Source organism: Salmo salar, chromosome ssa09 (genome assembly GCF_905237065.1).
Source record: "Salmo salar chromosome ssa09, Ssal_v3.1, whole genome shotgun sequence".
NCBI classification, from domain to species: Eukaryota; Metazoa; Chordata; class Actinopteri; order Salmoniformes; family Salmonidae; genus Salmo; species Salmo salar.
In genome coordinates, this window is record NC_059450.1 from 78,211,863 (window position 1) to 78,233,964 (window position 22,102).

A 22,102-nucleotide genomic window follows, 5' to 3' on the forward strand; every position below is an offset into this window, starting at 1 on the left:
AATTTACGCAGCCCGTAGTCACCCGTTGATCGTCGTGAATAAACTGATAATCTTTTGTTCTTTTGAGGGTTGGAAAGTAAATTTGGAAATAACATTTATTTTAATTGTATAATTAGTATCTTATTTATATCTGTAGGACTGTTGTGATATTTTTTATTTTATTTAACCATTATTTAACTAGGCAAGTCAGTTAAGAACAAATTCTTATTTACAATGACAGGGCTCCTGTGGGGACAGGGGCCTAGGATTAAAATAAATAAATACAATATTAATATAGGACAAAACACACATCACAACAAGAGAGACAACACAACACTACATAAAAAGAGACCTAAGACAACAACATAGCAAGGCAGCAACACATGACAACATGGTAGCAACCCAACATGGTACAAACATTATTGGGCACAGTCAACAGAAAGGCCAAGAAGGTAGAGACAACAATACATCACACAAAGCAGTGAATTTCGACCACCCATTCACAACTTTACGCAAATTCCCCTCCTTGTATAACCCTATCTACATGTACAAATGACCTGACTAACCTGTACCCCCGCACATTGACCGGGTACCGGTACCCCCTGTATATAGCCTCGTTATTGTTATTTTATTGTGTTACTTTTTTATTAGTATTTTATCTTTTACTTTAGTTTATTTAGTAAATATTTTCTTAGCTCTATTTCTTGAACTGCATTGTTGGTTAAGGGCTTGTAAGTTAGCATTTCACAGTAAGGTCTAAACCTGTTGAATTCAGCCCATGTGACAAATAAAAATTACTTTTGTTTTCTTTGTATCCCTTCAAATTGCTTATATAAATTGCAGTGTAAAATTATACCCCAAGCCAGCTTCAAACCAGCTATTGTATGGTGAAAGACTAGAGTGCCTTGATGTCTTTTTCAGACTTAACATTTGAGAGAGAAAAAAACAATAACAGACATTTAAGCTTAATATTTTTCCTATGAAGTTAGTGAAAAACATTAGCCTTTAACTTTGACATAATCTAAACTGCATTTGGGAAAAATGAAGAAAAATAGTAAAAGGCAACAAACTATTTATTTTCAAGGTGCACTATGGAGCTAGTGCATAAAACAAAAGTCATACTTGAATAGCATATAACCTTTACATAATCTAAAATTGAAATGATGCTGTTCCTGATGTAAATAGTTAGACTGATTGGATGTATTTGCACAACAACAGAGGTAGCGTCTGTGGTCAGCTCCTCAGACAATGGCATGGTATGCCGCTGCTCATTTGTGTTTGAATGGGGAGGCCCCTATTCTCTGGAGATGCGAAATCGAGGCTTTTGGTGCCACCAGTGTTCAAACTATTCTTTTCACTGATGAGCAGCCTTCATCATGTGCATCGTCTTCCTCAGGTTGATTTAAGTACTCTGTCTCTCTGAATATTCCTGTTTTATGAGCTGATGGGTTAGAGACTGTTCAGTGCTCTATATATTATACACAGTGCACAATCTGGAACTATGTGATGTTAAATACTGCTATGTTTTTTTATTTTATTTAACCTTTATTTAACTAGGCAAGTCAGTTAAGAACAAAATCTTATTTACAATGACGGCCTACCGGGGAACAGTGGATTAACTGCCCTGTTCAGGAGTAAGATGACATATTTTTACCTTGTCAGCTCAGGGATTCAATCCAGCACCCTTTCGGTTACTGGTCCAATGTTCTAACCACTAGGCTACCTGCCGATATTCAGTTTATTCAGCAATATCTCCTTGTCAAACAATTATTTTAAGACTACATGAGTTAGAGCCAGGCTAAATGGTAAGAAATAACTATTTATTTCAGTTTATGGTTAGAATATAAAAAGCAAGCAGAATATCAAAGAGTAGTAATACTTCCCTCTAGTGGAACACATTTGGCAACTCTGCAACACTAAGGGGTAGTACGAATGAGATAAAAGTATATCCGATCTGCTAAACCTACTAAATAAGTATAATAGTAAGCCTTCATGATGAGATTATTAAATTATTTTGGAGTAATTACATGTAGCTAAAACCAGTTGACCAAGTGGCATAGGGTTAACATCGGTTTTGTTCTTATATGAGGTTTGTGTGCTACTTTGATTTAATTTTAGTGTTTTAGTGTTTGGTCTTGTAGTCACTATAGTCTGAGTTTTAGTGGATTGCAATAGTTTGGAAGATTGGACATGGTTTCAGTGTGAGGTGAGAGACTGCATATTCCGTTTAATTTCCACCACAACAGGGGATGAATCACTGGACATGTTTCACAAAGGTTATGTCACACCCAGAGATGCATGTGAAAGTGTCTGGTGATAAAACCATCTCAAGCACCAAATCAATAGGCATAGCCTACATTGTTTACCATGTCTGTTTGGCTCAATGACTTTATCCAAATGCCTAGAATAAAACAATATGTTAGAAAGACAATGTAAGTATTGTAATAGTGTTCATATTAAATAAAACGTTTTTTTTAAACCAAGAAAATGGCATTGACACACCTGGGAGAATAACATCTGATTATGGGATAATATAATCATAGCAATAAACATGGTGGACTGTATTATATGTTCATAACATTTTCAAACACACGTTGTGCATTATTGACATAAAGTATTGATCCTTGTAAAAAGGCAGAGCAACAGACGTATCATTATCTGTCGCGATATTTGGCTTGTAGCTGGAGCTGGATCAGAATTCAAATCGTGTTTCGTAAATGGTGGAAAACCTAATAATATTTGAGGTGTGGTGGTTCGGTGCCCTTTTTTACGGCATATGCTACAACGTATGCTAACAAGCTAGACTGCAAGCTAAACAGCTTGACAGTTATCCTCTTCAAATATGATCACTTACAACTTTTCGGAGGGTAACTGTCTTTGTGCAATCAACAGTTAGCTTGCAACGTTGCAAGCTAGCTAGCTGACCTCGTACCCAGGCTCGATTTCTAGAGAGACAGCTGGCTGGTGGACGAGATTACAAGTTTAGCTAACGGAGCTAGTGAACTCGAATATCAGGAGGGGGAAAAAGCTTGATATCGTGTTACTAGCTAGCTATGAGGCCTAGCTTGTCAGATAAACAAAACTAACATTAGATCAAATATGTGTATCAGTTGTATGCTGCATTGTTCACTAGAAAGCATATGTATACAATCGTTTTATCCAGTTTCGTGCCTACTAAAAAGGACCCAGTTACTGAGTCCAAGTTATAGAGCAGTTACTACTAGCTACAACCTTTATCCATTGTTCTCTCAACATGGTTTAGCTCCAGGTTTGTCTTTAGTCCATCATTAGACTAATATCTATTTGGCATCCTTGTTTATTCTCATTCATTTAAATCAGATATTGTAATCACAGAATAGCCCACATGCTTTACATAATTGAACAACTATTCCACCTAACACCATATGAGCCATTGCTGTACTTAATGGGTGTCCCACACCTACCTTAATAAGTGTTCCTGTTAAGTTTCTCTCTTTTTGCTTCTCTTCAATTGTGAAAGATGTCTATTTCAGGAGATGATTTTGATCCAGCGACTACAGCACAAGTTGAAAGAAGCAGAAGGTGCGCTGCAGAAAGCAACCCTATATGGCCTTCAGCTGCTGGATGGGCAGCTGGATCTGCAGAACAAGTTGGATGAACAGAGGATAGAGATTACCAACACTGTGGAGGTGATCATTCACACTGGGCAATTACTGACATCATTAAAGGCAGCTGTCTTGACAGTTGATGAATAGACTTTGACAGAAGCAGTATAACTCATTACAAAATAAGACAACTGCTTTCCATAAAAACGACTAATATGAATGGTGTAATCATCCTGATATTGCATGACAGGAATCTTGTTACTACTGATATTACAGGAATGTTAAACAGGGTTTGGATGTGAACACAGATAGAGTGGGTTGATGTTAGAGGTACGACTATAGTCTCCTGTGTGTCGGTTCTCAGGCCCTGAAGGAAGAGAAATACTCTCTGCTGAAAAGCCGTGTGCTGGACAGCCTGTGCTCCGACTACAACTTGGTCAACAGCCAGCGGAGGCTGCAGTGGGAGAAACAGGAATCCCTGCTGGAGAGGAACCATGCTATGGAGCTCAATGAGTGCAAGAACAAGGTTGGGCTGCCAGTGATGTGGATTGGGTTACCTGTACACCATTTGCAGTATTTGGGGGATATGCTGAATCTAGACGAGGAAGAATGAATGCAAAGTTACTTTGTTGTGGAATTCTGCACACTGAAATCATCTCTGCTAAGGACATCACAAGTTGTCTTTGAGTCAATTCGTTTTCCTTGACAATACGTAGTGCCCAGTCATTGTAGTGAATGAATGTGATGTGTGTGTTTGGCCGTAGGTGGAGAAAATGAAAGCTGAATTGGATGAGGCGCAGCTCATTGAGAAGCAGCTGAAGCATAAACTGTAGCTCCAGACAGAGACCCTGAGGAACAAGATGGAGGAGCTGCATTTGGTCACAGAGCGGACTCATGAAACCATGTCCTCAGAGTTGATGGAGTTGCAGGAGGAGAGGATGGAGCTGGAGGATGCTAAGGTGAACAAAATATTTAATATTACACTCTCTGTAAAGAACCATAAAGACTCAGGATAACTAGAAAAATAATTTGTTCATCCATAGCTGATTAAAATCCTGGTAAACAATGATTACATGTGATACAGTATAGGTAGCCATTTTCTTTTTGTCCACTCAGGCCACCTTGGAGCAGGCACTTCAGGAGGCCCAGTACAAAGACCAGCATCTGGAGCTGACCAACACAAATCTTCAATGTTAACTGGAGCGAATCACTGAGAAGGAAGAGCATGAGAGAGAAGCTGCCTCCTGCTTTAACGCCTTGGAGTAAAATAACAATCTTTTAGCAGTTTAGGATAAGGTATATTATGCATGCGTTACACTAGATTCATACAGTGAGGGAAAAAAGTATTTGATCCCCTGCTGATTTTGTACGTTTGCCCACTGACAAAGAAATGATCAGTCTATAATTTTAATGGTAGGTTTATTTGAACAGTGAGAGACAGAATAACAACAAAAAAATCCAGAAAAACGCATGTCAAAAATGTTATAAATTGATTTGCATTTTATACAATTTATATTTTTTTAAATGCATGAAATGAAATGTATGCATTCACTACTGTAAGTCGCTCTGGATAAGAGCGTCTGCTAAATGACTAAAATGTAAAAATGTAAATGAGGGAAATAAGTATTTGACCCCCTCTCAATCAGAAAGATTTCTGGCTCCCAGGTGTCATTTATACAGGTAACGAGCTGAGATTAGGAGCACACTCTTAAAGGGAGTGCTCCTAATCTCAGTTTGTTACCTATATAAAAGACACCTGTCCACAGAAGCAATCAATCAGATTCCAAACTCTCCACCATGGCCTAGACCAAAGAGCTCTCCAAGGATGTCAGGGACAAGATTGTAGACCTACACAAGGCTGGAATGGGCTACAAGACCATCGCCAAGCAGCTTGGTGAGAAGGTGACAACAGTTGGTGCGATTATTCGCAAATGGAAGAAACACAAAAGAACTGTCAATCTCCCTCGGCCTGGGGCTCCATGCAAGATCTCACCTCGTGGAGTTGCAATGATCATGAGAACTGTGAGGAATCAGCCCAGAACTACACGGGAGGATCTTGTCAATGATCTCAAGGCAGCTGGGACCATAGTCACCAAGAAAACAATTGGTAACACACTACGCCGTGAAGGACTGAAATCCTGCAGCGTCCGTAAGGTCCCCCTGCTCAAGAAAGCACATATACATGCCCGTCTGAAGTTTTGCCAATGAACATCTGAATGATTCAGAGGACAACTGGGTGAAAGTGTTGTGGTCAGATTAGACCAAAATGGAGCTCTTTGGCATCAACTCAACTCGCCGTGTTTGGAGGAGGAGGAATGCTGCCTATGACACCAAGAACACCATCCCCACCGTCAAACATGGAGGTGGAAACATGCTTTGGGGGTGTTTTTCTGCTAAGGGGACACAACAACTTCACCGCATCAAAGGGACAATGGACGGGGCCATGTACCGTCAAATCCTGGGTGAGAACCTCCTTCCCTCAGCCAGGGCATTAAAAATGGGTCGTGGATGGGTATTCCAGCATGACAATGACCCAAAACACACGACCAAGGCAACAAAGGAGTGGCTCAAGAAGAAGCACATTAAGGTCCTGGAGTGGCCTAGCCAGTCTCCAGACCTTAATCCCATAGAAAATCTGTGGAGGGAGCTGAAGGTTCGAGTTGCCAAACGTCAGCCTCGAAACCTTAATGACTTGGAGAAGATCTACAAAGAGGAGTGGGACTGTCACGTCCTGACCAGTATAAGGGTTATTTGATATTGTAGTTTGGTCAGGATGTGGCAGAGGGTATTTTGTTTATGTGGTTCGGGGTGGTGATTTATGTAGTAGGGTGTTTGATTTATTATTTCCAGGTTTTGGTCTATGTTCTTTCTGGTTTGTTGTATGTCTATGTTTAGGTTGATGGGGGGTTGGACTCAATTGGAGGCAGGTGCTTTCTCGTTGCCTCTGATTGAGAGTCCTAAATATGGGTAATTGTTTGGTTTGGTGTTGTGGGAGATTGTTTCTTGTTTTGCCTGTGTGAGCATGACAAGACTGTTTTGTTGTTCGTGAGTTCTTCGTATGTTGAGTGCTCATCGTTATATTTTAATGAAAACAAACACTAGACAAAATAAACAAAATGACAGCCAACAGTTCCGTCAGGTTATATAAACTAAACAGAAAGCAACTACCCACGGAAACCAAGGGAAAAAAGGCTGCCTAAGTATGGCTTCCAATCAGAGACAACGATAGACAGCTGCCTCTGATTGGAAACCATACCCGGCCAAAACATAGAAATACCAACATAGAATGCCCACACTCTGACCTACCTAAACAGAGAAAAAACAGCTCTCTTAGGTCAGAGCGCGACATCCAGATTCAACTGGATCAGGTGTTGCAACAGGCACAAGATCCAAACAGCAAGGGAAAGTCTTTATTTGGAGAGGTAGGTTTCTCTTTAGCTTGAGGACAAGCGAGCAGCGATTAAAAGACAGTTGATCAGTATGAAAGTACCGATCCCTTCAGAAGCAGCATGTGATCTCAGAACAACATCTTCTTCGTATGAAGGTACAATACAAAACATGTTCCCTTATGTTTCCAGTCAATCACTCCTAGTGACAATGTGAGACTGAACCAGAGGTGCATTTGGAATTCATCTGCTTTTTCCTCTTGTTTTTTCCCTCCAGGTTCAGATAGCCACAATGATGCAGCTGCAAGGCTCCAGGGCAGACCCTGCTCACTTGGAGCGCCTACGGTCCATGCTCTCAGAGAAGAACGGTGAGATACAAGCCCTCAAGATCAAACTACGTCGCCTGGAGAAAGTAGAGGTGATGTCCTCTTGTTTGTGGTCACTTCGATTCAAATCTATAACACTACAACATGCGATAGGACAACAGATTCACAGTATGAAGTGATTGTGTAGTTATGTCAATTGTTGGTTACTTTGTCTATGCAGATGACATTGAAGGCACAGCCCTCTTCAGCCCCAGTGGAAACGGGGAGTGGGGACGGGACTTACTACACTGACCTGAAAATCCAACTTTTGAACTCTGTGTGAGTTATCTCTGGTTTTAGTGTACAGTTAGTATTTACATGCTGAGTGGATGAAGGCCTTCAGTTTAACCCATAAACGGTCTGCATTTAAGTTCAGTATACAAATTAGAGCTGTCATACCTGCGTCAGCGTTTGATTGTTGTGATGTGTGATGTTTGTGTGTGTAGGAAGGACGCAGGGCGACTGGGGGATGAGTTGTTCATGTAAAGAATTAAGTCACTCTGAGAGTTAAAGAGCACGAGCTGGAGAGAAAGCTTTTCAGTGTAGTGAGGGTCCTCAAATAGAGCCAGAGTGACAACATCAAGCTGCAAGTCAAAGTGGAAGAGTTTGGGCTCATATTTCTACCTAATGGTAAATTTGCCTATATAGTGACATTCACTTGAACACAGGCGCAGTGATTACTTACATATTTCAAACATTTAGACAATAGGTAAGAAGTATTAACTCAATGATGTTGTGTTTTTAGTGGGGAATAAATATCTTATTCAGAAGCGCAAGTGCGAGAAACTCCCTGTAGACATGTCTAGTGACCTCCCAGAGGTGAAGAAAGAGGAGCCCATGGTCCTGGAGATGGAGCTCCCCAACCACATGAAAGAGGAAACGGAAGCAGCGGCCCACCCTTGTGTAAAGGAGAGGCCCACCTTTACCCCTCTGCAGCCCCCCCCAACAGCCCCAAGCCTAACCCTGCCTTTCCTGGAGACAGCAAGTGTGTCCGCATCTGTGAGGAGCCCCCAACCCCTATCCCCAACCCCCCCTATGTCAGTGTCCCTATGGTGCTGCAGACCCCTGTCTCTCCTCCTCCGCTGTGTCAACTTTGGTTTCTTGGTGTTCTTCCTGGGTTTTGTTCGGGCTCTCACCACTCGTCCACCACTGCCGACCCTTCCACTGTCTTTCGGGAGGGCTGTCACAGGAAAGAGTCTTCACTGATTTGCACTGATTTGCCTTTGACTTCCAGTAGGGGCAATTTTGCTGCCACCTGACCTAAAAATTGTATTAAGATACCTTTTTATAAGTATTATACTTTCCGGGACATTTTCCCGACAAAGCTGACCGCCTGGATTAAGGCTAGAATTGCTATTAGGAGAACCGTTGTAACTTACTGTATACAGTGTACCATGAGTCAGTGTGTAACTTGTTCTTCCGTTGCATGTACTGTATTAGATGCATGTCATTTAAGTACTAATAATGGTTTACAGCCTGCTGCCTTTGGGAACAGTTTAAATTACGGTTATCACCGTTTTAGCATTTCTTTTGTTCTTATTAACACATTTTGTCAACTGGTTTTGGAATTAGCCTGTTTACCTTCAATCTAATGGGGTGTAATGTATGGCGTATCACGTAGGCCTAGAAAAGTTGTTTGTAAATAATTTTTTTTATATTGTTTTACTATAAATGAAGACCACAGGGTTGTAAACCTCATCTGTATGGCTTTGCATTTGACAGCGTCTTTAAACAAACGGAATGGTTTGCAATTGCCTTTAGGTCTCTTTTAGCTGACTGTAAAATCAAGACTAGGGAGATGGAGAAGGAAGGCACTTAAATATTTTGGCTTGCTCATTCACTCTCTGAATGGCACACATACACAATCCATGTCTCAAAGCTTAAAAATCCTTCTTTAACCTGTCTCCTCCCCTTCATCTACACTGATTGCAGTGGATTTAACAAGTGACATCAATAAGGGATCATAGCTTTCACCTGGTCAGTCTGTCATGGAAAGAGCAGGTGCTCCTAATGTTTTGTACACTCAGTGTGTAATTTAACAGTTTGTAAATGTATTAATACAATGACGACAAAATATGGATTTCAGTCTGATTTAATCTCATTTAAGTGTTAAAATGACATTTTTGGTGAGATGCTTTTTAACCCCCTATCTGATATCAAAGCACAGTTTATCAGCATTTTTTTTGTATTTATTGTTAAATTAGTCTATGGGCAGTATTGGGAAGTGCTCTATCATCACTTAGTACTTAAATGATAATTAACACAATTTCACACACAACAAGGAGACCCATTGAGAAAGTTTTTTTAGTTGTATAGTCATCATACAGTATATTAACCCAGGATTAAATTATATTGCACAAAAATATAAACGCAACATGTAAAGTGGTGGTACGGCGTTTCATGGGTTAAAATAAAATATCCCAGTAATGTTCCATGCGCACAAAAAGCTTATTTCTCTCAAATTTTGTGCACAAATTTGTTTACATCACTGTTAGTGAGCATTTCTCCTTTGCCAAAATAATCCATCCACTTTACAGGTGAGGCATGTCAAGAAGCTGATTAAACAGCATGATCATTACACAGGTGCGCCTTGTGCTAGGGACAATAAAAGGCCACTCTAAAATCTGAAGTTTTGTCACACAACACAATGCCACAGATGTCTCAAGTTTTGAGGGAGTGTACAATTGGCATGCTGACTGCAGGAATGTCCACCAGAGCTGTTGCCAGAGAATTTAATGTTAATTTATTTACCATAAGCCGCCGACATACGTCGTTTTAGAGAATTTGTCAGTACGTCCACCGGCTTCACAACTGCAGACCACGTGTAACCAAGCAAGCCCTGGACCGCCAGTATAGATCAGGGTTAACCCGCTATAACCGACACACGCAAGAGTATTAGTCTCTTCTCCTGCTTATCTCTGTCTTCTGAGAAGAAAACACTATAGTTACTTTTGCATATGTTGTAAGATTCATATACATGTTTACAGTACCATAACTGTTCTGACAAACTGGTGAGATTTTCTATGTAGGCCTACAGTTACAATGATCTGCTGCCACGTTATGGAATATTCGATTTCTTGAAGAACCTCTAGAGGCTGTATATCAATTTGATCAGGGGCTTGTGGGGAACAATTTAATGCCATCAAATCTTTGCCACCCCGAGATGGGCCAATTTTTGGTATGGCACATGGGCTATATGTACAGTTGTCAGTTCATGTAATAATATGAAATAAAACTTCCAAAAAGACTGATGAAATGTAATGTAATTGCGTCACAAAGATCATACAGGGCTCTCCATTAGCCAATCCGATCGCATAGATTTGAAAACGAGTGACACTCTTTTAAATACGATTGGCTCCCGGTCGTGATGACAAATACCGTGGGAGTGGTCTAATTTCTGACAAGTATCAACGTTACACGTCCATGCATAAATCTGAAATGGTGTGGTCGGGTAAATAGATAGTGCAATGCGTCGTAGTTCACATGAATTGTATTTGTTACCCTATAGTGTTATGATATCGATATATTAGCTGTGTTAGCTATACTACAGCCAGTATGTTGACCGGATGCCTGAGAAAAGGAAGTAAATCTACCAGGCTGAAGATGGCACTCATGCTCTTAGTATTGAGTTGTCAATTCGTCCATGTTCTCAGCGAAAAAGTGAGTAGTTAATGATATACCTATACTCGTTATACTACTGTATAAATATATTGTTAAACAGTTTGTGTGTAGCCTACCAGAGTTTGATGAGTCTGTAGCCTACATGAGTCTGATCCAATCCCCTGGCCCTATAGTCTTCCTCTGCTCTGACTGTTGTGGAGAGCACTGAGACCAGCCTGGATGATGAGGATGCGCACCACATGGAGGAAGAGAGCGATCCTGAGGATTTGAATGTGTTCCGTCCCACGGATCAGTGGCAGTCTCTCAAACCAGGTGACTGTTTTTTAAAGTATTAATGCACAGGTGTCTCATGAAGTACACACAGTAGTAATACATGTATTTTATTAGGATCCCCCTTAGCGACTGTTAAAGCAGCAGCTACTCTTCCTGGGGTCCAGACAACATAAAACATGACATAATACAGAACATTTAATAGACAAGTACAGCACAAGGACAGAACTACATACATTTAAAATAAGAATACACACATTCATATATTTATGCCTTAGCATTCCATGCACCATGTACTCAGTATAGCAGAAATACTGCAGCCATTTATTTTCCCATATATTGTAATCCTTTACTCTACTGTTACAATTGCTTCGTCTAAACAGGTCCTGATATCCTAATCTCACAGCACTGTAAACACCAGAGAGAATCTCACAACATCAGGAATCATCCGTGTCCTTGGTTCTTCCGTTTGGTGTCAATAATAATATGAATAATCATGTCATTCATAGATGCCACTGAATGCAAGTGCAACACACAGAAACAAGAAACGGCATGGAGTATTAATGTGTATGGCAGAATCAAAAGTATTCACTGTACAATATTGTTATCACTCAGGCCAGGCAGTCCCAAGGGGCTCTCACGTAAGGCTCAACCTCCAGACAAGACAGAGGGAGGTCAAACTTGGGGAACATCAGATTCTCAAATACCAGATCGATGGACAAAGGTAAGGATCCTGTTAATGTTTCTGTCAGTTTGAAACACTGTAGAACATTTTTGCCATGTAGCTATTGTACAGTAGAAGGCCATACTATCTTTGCTTGAGATTACATCAGACTCACCACAGGTGTTTTCTCTGAGTCAGACAGGGGAAGGAGAACACACCAGGCCCATCCTTCAATGCTGAGGAGCTGAAGAAGGCTTTGAAAAATATAAAAGAAGGAGTGGATCCTGAAACTAGTGACAAAGAAGAGAAGGTATGGCCTGATTTGATGTGTCTATAGTCTCTTTTCACGGTGGAGACACGCGGCTGTGAAATGAGATGGGATCACAGAGGCATTCGTCTATCTTTGATTTCCTTCTCGGTTGGCAAACTATTACTTATGGTTCGTGTGTTTCCCTGTGTGTTTAGGAGGCTCTCAGAGCCCAGTTCCGTCCCATGGAGGAGCTGAAAAGAGACATGGCCAAACTGGACATGCTGATGGAGTCAGACTTCCAGGTTATTAGCAGACTGATGTCCCAATTCAACAGCTCAAACACCACTGTGGAGGAGAAGATAAAAGCTTTACATGACCTAGAGTACCTTGTTCATCAGGTGAGCAACGAGATACTAATGAGGTGGGAGGCAACGAGATACTAATGAGGTGGGAGGCAACGAGATACAGTGGCTTCGGAAAGTATTCAGGCCCCTTTACTTTTTCCACATTTGTTACATTACCACCTTATTCTAAAATGAATTGAATGGTCCCCCCCCCCAAAAAAAAAAATCTACACTCAATACCCTATAATGACAAAGGTTAAAGTTTTTTTTTTTTTTAAACTGAACTACAACATTTACATATATTCAGACCCTTTACTCAGAACTTTGTTGAAGCACCTTTGGCAGAGATTACAGCCTCGAGTCTTCTTGGGTATGACGCTACAAGCTTGGCACACCTATATTTGGGGAGTTTCTCCCATTCCTCTCTGCAGAGCCTCTCGAGCTCTGTCAGGTTGGATGGGAAGCTTCGCTGCACAGCTATTTTCAGGTCTCTCCAGAGATGTTTGATCCGGTTCAAGTCCGGGCTCTGGCTGGGCCACTCAAGAACATTCAGAAACTTGTTCCAAAGCCACTCCTGCATTGTCTTGGCTTGTGTGCTTAGGGTCATTGTCCTATTGTTTGGTGAACCTTCACCCTAGTCTGAGGTCCTGAGTGCTCTGGAGCAGGTTTTCATCAAGGATCTCTATGTACTCTGCTCCGTTCATCTTTCTTCAATCCTGACTAGTCTCCCAGTCCCTGCCACTGAAAACATCCCTACAGCATGATGCTGCCACCACCATGCTTCACCGTAGAGACGGTGGCAGGTTTCTTCCAGACGTGATGCTTGGCATTCAGGCCAAAGAGTTTAATCTTGATTTCATCAGACCAGAGAATCTTCTTTCTCTTGGACAAAGTCCTTTAGATGCCTTTTGGCAAACTCCAAGCGGGCTGTCACTGAGGAGTGGCTTCTGTCTGGCCACTCTACCATAAAGGCCTGATTGGCAGAGTGCTGCAGAGATGTTTGTCCTTCTGGAAGGTTCCCCAATCTCCACAGAGGAGCTCTGTCAGAGTGATCATTGGGTTCTTGGTCACCTCCCTGACCAAGGCCCTTCTCTCCCGATTGCTAAGTTTGGCTGGGCGGCCAGCTCTAGAAAGCGTCTTGGTGGTTCCAAACTGTTTCCATTTAAGAATGACGGAGGCCACTGTGTTCTTGGGGACCTTCAATGGTGCAGAAATGTTTTGGTAACCTTCACCATATCTGTGCTTCAACACAATCCTGTCTCGGCGCTCTACAGACAATTCCTTCGACCTCATGGCTTGGTTTATGCTCTGACGTGCACTGTCAACTGTGAGACCTTATCTAGACAGGTATGTTCTTTTCCAAATCATGTCGTTCAATTGAATTTACCACAGGTGGACTCCAATCAATCTCATAGCAAGGGGTCTGAATACTTATGTAAATAAGGTATTTCTGTTTTTTATTTTTAATACCTTTTTGAAAATGTCTTAACCTGTTTTCATATTGTCATTATGGAGTGTTGTGTGTAGATTGAGGAAAACAAATAATTTAATTCATTTTTGGAATAAGGCTATAATGTAACAAAGTGGAAAAAGGGAAGGGGACTGAATATACTAATGGTTTGGGAGTATAAATTGTTGAGACAATAAAAGAGATGCAACACTGATTTTTACATCTATTTTTTTGTTTTAATTTGATTGTAGAAATAACATTATAATTAGTTTCCTTGTTATCTGTGTTGTCAGGTGGACAATGCCCAGAACTTGGCATCTAGGGGAGGGTTGAAGCTTGTGGTTGATGCTTTGAACAGCACAGACTATCGCCTTCAGGAGAGTGCTGCTTTTGTCTTGGGGTCAGCTCTGTCAAGGTATAGCAGTCTCTATTAACCCATACCAACAGTCTAATTGTAAATGCCAGCCAAAAGACCAGCATGTTTGTGTGTGTGTCAGTAACATGATCATTGATTATATTCTTTCTAGTAACCCAGTGGTGCAGGTGGGGGCAGTTGAAAGTGGTACCCTGCAGAAGCTGTTAATGTTGCTCGCCACTCCACGACCCATGTCTGTTAAAAAGAAGGCAAGTCTTGTTCTCACATGATGAAATCCATTCGTTAGTACTCTGATTGTAAATGTAGCACCGTTAATTATCCACTAGGAGACTCTTTCCATTTTAAAACTGTAAGGTTTCCTCACATCTGTCTACAGCCAAGTTTTACAATCAGCACAATATTTTGCATTGTTCTCTTCCTGGCATGTTACTGATGCTAATGTTTGTCTGTATACAGGCGTTGTTTGCTGTGGCCTCTTTACTACGTCACTTCCCCTTTGCCCAAAGCCACTTCCTGAAGCTGGGTGGGCTGCAGGTGTTGGGGGATCTTTTCCGAGCTTCCGACGGCGGGGCTCTCCGTGTGAGGATTGTAACCATACTCTATGACATGATCAATGAGAAGGTGAGTGGTGCTCTTATGAAAATCTTGCCTATAAATGCGAGGCTAGTCATGTGAAATCAAATGATGTGAATGGCACATTCTCTATTCTAGGAGCTGATCTCTCAGACTGGACTTGACCCCATTCCAGATGCTTCTCACAACGAGCGTTTGCAGCAGTACGCACAGATCTCCCTCATGCCACTGTTGGCAGAGCAGGGCTGGTGCAGACTGGTGCCTGAACTGTTGGCCTCACCAGAGCATGACTGGAAGGAGAAGGCCCTGAGAACTATCCTGGCCATGATGCCTCACTGCCAGACTCAGTATCGGCAGGACTACACCCTGTCTTCCTCCCTCCGCACCCTACAGGAGCAGTACCAGGAACTGGTGCTCTCAGAGCAGGTCCTCGGAGATGAGGATGGGTACTTTGGGGAGATCCTGGCTCTGTTGGAGACAGTGCTGCTGAAACTGAAGTGAGCATAGGGCTGGGTGGAAAAACCCCATCAAAGGACATTAAAAACAAGTCTGCAGTTCTCTAATGTAACATTTTTATTTTGAGACTGTGTAATATGATCACACATCTGCAAATCAGAAGGTTTCCTTTTTCAGTTGCTGCCTCAGGACTTAGCCTCTTACATTTTTTTCTTTCTACATCTGTGATGCCTCATTTTGAGACAAGCCAGTCCTCCCTGAGGAATACATTTAGCTGGGCTAAATTACATTATTTTCCCTTATATGACATGTTTCTTATTCACAGTGTGCTCTATCGATCTTCTTGTTGGATTGCCCACTAATGTGAGACTGGTGCGCCTGTGGGTGGCGGGTAGAGCATTGGGTTAGTAATCGAAAGGTTGCTAGTTCGAGTCCCCGAGCCGACTAGGTGAAAAAGCTGTCGATCTGCCCTTGAGCAAGGCACTTAAGCCAAATTTCTACAGGGTTGGCTGATCCCAGGCTGTGACCCCACTCTCTGCAGGTGTCTCAGGGGGAGTGGGATATGCAACAAAAACATTTCCATTTCACACCACACACTTTTACAAGTTACATACTTGTAAATGTGTGAAACAGGACAAATATAAGCACCCCCTATTTAACCTGCTGCTAACAGTAATGAAATCAGAACTAAATTGAACAAAAATATAAACAACGATTTTACTGTGTTACAGTTCATAAAAGGAAATTAGTCCATTTAAATAAATAAATTAGGCCCTAATCTATGGATTTCACATGACTGTGCAGGGGAGTAGCCTTGAGAGGGCATAGGCCCACCCATTTGGGAGCCAGGCCCAGCCAATCGGAATGAGTTTTTCAACACAAAAGGGATTTATTACAGACAGAAATACTGTCCGAGTGGCTGGTCTCAGACGATCCCGCAGGTGAAGACGGATGTGGAGATCCTGGTTACACGTGGTCTGCGGTTGTGTGGCTGGTTGGATATTCTGCCAAATTCTCTAAAATGAAGTTGGAGATGGCTTATGGTAGAGAAATTAACAATAAATTCTCTGGCAACAGCTCTGGTGGACATTCCTGCAGTCAGCATGCCAACTGCACGCTCCCTCAACTTGAGACATCTGTGGCATTGTGTTGTGTGACAACTGCAGATTTTAGAGTGCCCTTTTATTGTCCCTAGCGCAAGGTGCACTGATCATGCTGTTTAGTCAGCTTCTTGACATGCCTCACCTGTAAAGTGGATGGATAATATTGGCAAAGGAGAAATGCTCACTAACAGTGATGTAAACAAATGTGTGTGCAGAATTGGAGAGAAATACGTTTTGTGTGTGTATGGAACATTTCTGGGATCTTTTATTTCAGCTCATGAAACATAAACAGAACATGTAAAGTGGTGGTGCCATATTTTTGTTCAATATACTTCCATAATATTCTATTAGCTTTCATAAGAGAAGAGACTACATTTTCATGCTTCATAATTTTATTAGTCTACAGATTTCAAAAGCTGGTGTCCAGTGATGATACTCCTTTCTCTGGATCATTCCGGCAGGACAGGTGTCCAGAGAGACTTCTTGTTATGCCTCACACACTCCTCCATGCTTGACCAGGACATGCTTGTGTTTAAGCCTGTGAAAAAGAGGTGTTCTGTTAACAACTTAAAATGTAAGGTTCAAATAAGGTACCTTCAATTCAAAAGGGCATGATTGAATGTAAAATGCTGAACATAAACCTCAGGGATTGTTGAGTATAATATTGAGTCTACTCTCAAATACACACTTTATTCTAATAATTTGAGTTGTCTTTTATTTTAAACTTTTTGGGGGGGCAGATCAGTTTTATATTGCAGATTGTAGCTTCTATCAATGTTCTTGTATCATTTCCAATCCCCCATACACATATATACACACAGTTGAAGTCAGAAGTTTACAAACACCTTAGCCAAATACATTTAAACTCAGTTTTTCACAATTCCCGACATTTAATCCTAGTAAAATATCCCTGTTTTAGGTCAGTTAGATCACCACTTTATTTTAAGAATGTGAAATGTCAGAATAATAGTCGAGAGAATGATTTCTTTCAGCTTTTATTTCTTTCATCACATTCCCAGTCGGTCAGAAGTTTACATACAGTCAATTAGTATTTGGTATTATTGCCTTTAAATTGTTTAACTTGGGTCAAACATTTTGTGTAGCCTTCCACAAGCTTCCCAAAATAAGTTGGGTGAATTTTGGCCCATTCCTCCTGACAGAGCTGGTCTAACTGAGTCAGGTTTATAGGCCTCCTTGCTCGCACATGCTTTTTCAGTTCTGCCCTCAAATTTTCTGTAGGGTTGAGGTCAGAGCTTTGTGATGGCCACTCCAATACCTTGACTTTGTTGTCCTTAAGCCATTTTGCCACAACTTTGGGAATATGCTTGGGGTCATTGTCCATTTGGAAGACCCAATTTCAACCAAGCTTTAACTTCATGACTGATGTTTCTTCAATATAATAATTTTCCATCCTCATGATGCCACCTATTTTGTGAATTGCACCAGTCCCTCCTGCAGCAAAGCACCCCCACAACATGATGCTGCCACCCCCATGCTTCACGGTTGGGATGGTGTTCTTCGGCTTGCAAGACTCCCCTTTTTCCTCCAAACATAACAATGGTCATTATGGCCAAACAGTTCTATTTTTGTTTCATCAGACCAGAGGACATTTCTCCAAAAAAGTATGACCTTTGTCCCCATTTGCAGTTGCAAACCATAGTCTGGCTTTTTTTGGGGCGGTTTTGGAGCAGTGGCTTCTTCCTTGCTGAGTGGCCTTTCAGGTTATGTCGATATAGGACTCGTTTTACTGTTGATATAGATACTTTTGTACCTGTTTCCTCCAGCATCTTCACAAGGTCCTTTGCTGTTGTTCTGGGATTGATTTGCACTTTTTGCACCAAAGTGCGTTCATCTCTAGGAGACAGAACGCATCTCCTTCCTGAGCGGTATGACGGCTGCGTGGTCCCATGGTGTTTATACTTGCGTACTATCGTTTGTACAGATGAACGTGGTACCTTCAGGCGTTTGAAAATTGCTCCCAAGGATGAACCAGACTTGTGGAGGTCTACATGGTTTTCTGAGGTCTTGGCTGATTTCTTTTGATTTTCCCATGATGTCAAGCAAAGAGGCACTGAGTTTGAAGGTAGGCCTTGAAATACATCCACAGGTACACCTCCAATTGACTCAAGTGATGCCAATTAGCCTAACAGAAGCTTCTAAAGCCATGAATTTTCCAAGCTGTTTAAAGGAACAGTCAACTTAGTTTATGTAAACTTCTGACCCACTGGAATTGTGATACAGTGAATTATAAGTGAAATAATCTGTCTGTAAACAATTGTTGGGAAAATTACTTGTGTAATGCACAAAGTTGTTGTCCTAACCGACTTGCCAAAACTATAGTTTGTTAACAAGAAATTTGTGTAGTGGTTGAAAAACGAGTTTTAATGACTCCAACCAAAGTATGTAAACTTCCGACTTCAACTGAATATTATTATTTTCCACCACCCCTCCCCTAATTGGAGTAAACTTATGAACAACACTTAGGCTTCTACTCCAGCTTAAACATACTATATACATTTTACGGACACAATCTATTTTACAATAGTTATCTTTGGTTTGTTTTTACTCCTACCCTTCCGCTACCCTCAACCCCTCTCATCTATTTTTGAAGAACATCCAGTTTGATTTCTATTTGAAATGTCTTAACTAATAATGTCTAAGTTATTTGTTTACTGTTTATTTAAGTGTGGTTGATATGAATAAATGTATCAGGTATAAAGCATGATCTGCCTTTAACTGAATTTAAAAAAAAATCTTTAACAAATCCTGCAAAATTTCTCGCCACAGTCAATAGGTAAGATTTGTGCTTCAGTGGCACGTCCCTTTCCTGATGATGCAACTGTTTCTAGAACATGGTGACGTAAAGTTACCTCACCGAAACTGGGGTAAGGTTTGGAGGTCTGTATCATTGATTTTAGGTGCATCTAGCACCTGCTTCATTATCTTATTTTCTCAGACTTCTGGGGAATTATTTTCTTATTGACATATTGCCTAACCTTTCTGTTAGGGTCTGGCATCACTTTGCCAGGGTTTCCTAGTGATTGAAATGGCCTAAAAGACAGCATCAATCATCTATATTATATAGGGAATAATTCTCTCTGAAACTTTATTTACGGCAGTTAAATAACCTCACCCTTGTGCTTTATACTTACATTACAGCACATAGTAGGATAGGTATAATAGGAATAATACTATATTTACACAAGGTAAATAACCCATGTGTTTTATACTTACTTGTTCTCACGACACAGCACACACTCAGTGGTGTATGTGTTGCCATCGCTCCCACACACAGGATCAAACTCTCTGGAGCACATGCCGCCTTCATACACCTCACACTGAGGCTGTTTTAGGCAGGGGAAGAGCAGTCCTTACTATTATAGTTATTTTGACATGCACATCCTCATAAAAAGTATTGTAATGGCCTTGTTTCCATAGAATAACTATTTCCTAATGTATCTCACTTCTCTGGGCTGTGGGGGTCTTTCTTCATCCATGGCAAAAACTGGACAAAACAGGAAAAGAAAAGGGTATTCAATTTTTCCTTGATGTGATTCACAATATTCAGTGAGGGGGAAAAGGTTGGTGGAATGTTGCTCAGCAACTGTCTGAAAAGTATGCCTTCTTTTATTATTGGTCTTTGAAACAAGATCACATTCCACTTCTTTAAATACCTTATTGTTTTCCAGATGAGCTCTTGACTAGAGAGAATATCACCTAGACAAATTACTGTCCCTTGTTGAACTTACTCACTGTGTCATCTTTAGCTCTATGATGACACAGCCAGTGAGAGACATACCGGTAACCCCAATGTCAAGGTATCTATCTTGGAAATTACTTTTATCTTGGTATTAATGGCATGGGGTCTGAGACTGTTGTCCATATTCTCTCACCGGTGTCCTGTGACACTGGGGGACATGCATATAATTAGGAATTACAATAATTATTCATATGAATTTAATAGGATCATGGCTCCCCACACGATGAGCTCTCCCAGAGTCAGCTTCATAGAAGTGCCTGGGTAGACAAAATGATATCACCTGACACTCTTTTCTTGGTGCAACTCTGACTTTCCATTTGTGTGGGCTCTTACAACTGGGTATTCTATCCTAAACGTAGGTATCCTAAACGTAGATAACCTAAGCTGTCACCACTTCCTTATAGGCTACTCTTCATTCTTAAATTCAGCCGAAAGCGTGTAACCAATTCATCTAGCATCACTCACAATGAAGAGTTGTCTGATTATTCCCAAAACCTCATTGATCTACGTACAGAATAAGGTGACATTTTCAATGTTAAAAATATCAAGCAATACTTTTACATGCATGTCAAAACAGCTCGTAAGTGCTTTTGGTTATGGCAATAGTACTCACCAGAGAGAGAGAGGAGCACGATAGCACAGAGCAGTATTGTCAGCTTCATAGTCTCTGTGACAGTATGGCTTGGAGTTGTGAGTCTGCAAGTTTGTGTTTCCCTTGCCATCTAGCCTGCCTTTTTATATAGTGCTTTTGGGACTTGACCTGTCAGTTAAATACCACTCCTCCCACCTTTCCATCTCTCCTCCCAGCTGGTTTGTTTGTTATTGCCACTGAGTTTTTGTCACATAGCAGTGTGTTGGCCAGCAGGGGCCAATGGTGATGTGTTCCTGTCACATCCTGACCAGTAAAAGGGGTTATTTGTTATTGTAGTTTGGTCAGGACGTGGCAGGGGGTGTTTTTTTAGTGTGTATCGGGGTTTTTGGTTTATGTTTTCTATTCCTATGTGGGTTTTCTAGTTTTTCTATATCTATCTTAGTTTTGGGAACGACCTCCAATTTTTTTTCAGAGTAGTATGAAGCTAGGCTACTAATTTCTAAGGCATCTTTACAGCAGGTCATATTTTCTATTTCTATGTAGAGCTAAGCTCTGTCTGAGTTTAATCTTTTTCCTCCATTTTCAAATGGCTTTGAGGGCAGGCGTTAAACATGGTTAAAACTATCATTTTGATTTCATGGATGGTCAGTCCTTGCATCCATAGCTCTGTCTATGAATTTGACATTGGTACCATTCTCTAGGCCCATCCCTCTGCTTTTTACTAAAACAGAGGCAGGTGACCACTTTGTTATTGTTTCAATTAATGGTAGACTCAGCGATATGACGTAGACGCAGAAAGTAAACAGCATAGTGGATCAGTTTACGCATCAACTAAGAGCGTTGAAGCGTGAGGCTCAACTTCTTCCGTTTTGTTTGCAATACATGTATCTCTGCCATTTTTAAAGTCACGCAACCCTCTGTCCTTGGCTTGAACTAAATACGTTTTTTGACACACCTATGTTAGAATTTCGAGATCACAACATTAGTGTTATAAGCAGTTTTAGGAGGACATGTCATTACTTTCAGAACCAACAAAAAGTTACTTTTTCAAATCATACAGATACAGGTAAGATGTTCTGATTTCTATATAGTATCAGAAAGAGCAGATTCTGAGGTTTCCAACACATTTGCCAAATAACTCTCAAAATTGAAGATATGAACTCTATTTCAAAATATCACTTTTTCCCAAGAATAACCACTGGTCCTTTACGCTCAACACAGTGAGCATGCAGCAATAGATCATCTACAGCAGTGGTTCCCAAACATTTATAGTCCCGTACCCCTTCAAACATTCAACTTCCAGCTGCATACCCCATCTAGCACTAGGGT

The 22,102-nt window shown here is 41.0% G+C and overlaps 2 protein-coding genes and 1 pseudogene across 2 annotated transcripts; 2 read left to right on the top strand and 1 right to left on the bottom strand.

Annotated features, from left to right (window-relative positions):
• The first annotated feature begins 1,308 nt into the window (after positions 1-1,308).
• LOC106611973 (protein Spindly-like) lies at positions 1,309-9,415 on the top strand (annotated as a pseudogene).
• A 1,263-nt stretch (positions 9,416-10,678) lies between these two features.
• LOC106611970 (nucleotide exchange factor SIL1) lies at positions 10,679-17,122 on the top strand. The gene is made up of 9 exons (XM_014212699.2): positions 10,679-10,974; positions 11,109-11,247; positions 11,821-11,929; positions 12,068-12,179; positions 12,335-12,517; positions 14,207-14,328; positions 14,441-14,537; positions 14,746-14,910; positions 15,001-17,122. Exons 1-9 carry the CDS (start codon positions 10,870-10,872, stop codon positions 15,361-15,363), a joined length of 1,395 nt encoding a protein of 464 aa, XP_014068174.1. The 5' UTR covers positions 10,679-10,869; the 3' UTR covers positions 15,364-17,122.
• Positions 16,796-20,931, bottom strand: LOC106612009 (serine protease inhibitor Kazal-type 1). The gene is made up of 4 exons (XM_014212770.2): positions 20,795-20,931; positions 19,886-19,926; positions 19,656-19,765; positions 16,796-16,959 (listed from the first exon to the last, which is right to left on the bottom strand). Exons 1-4 carry the CDS (start codon positions 20,901-20,903, stop codon positions 16,908-16,910), a joined length of 312 nt encoding a protein of 103 aa, XP_014068245.1. The 5' UTR covers positions 20,904-20,931; the 3' UTR covers positions 16,796-16,907.
• Positions 20,932-22,102: the final 1,171 nt, after the last annotated feature.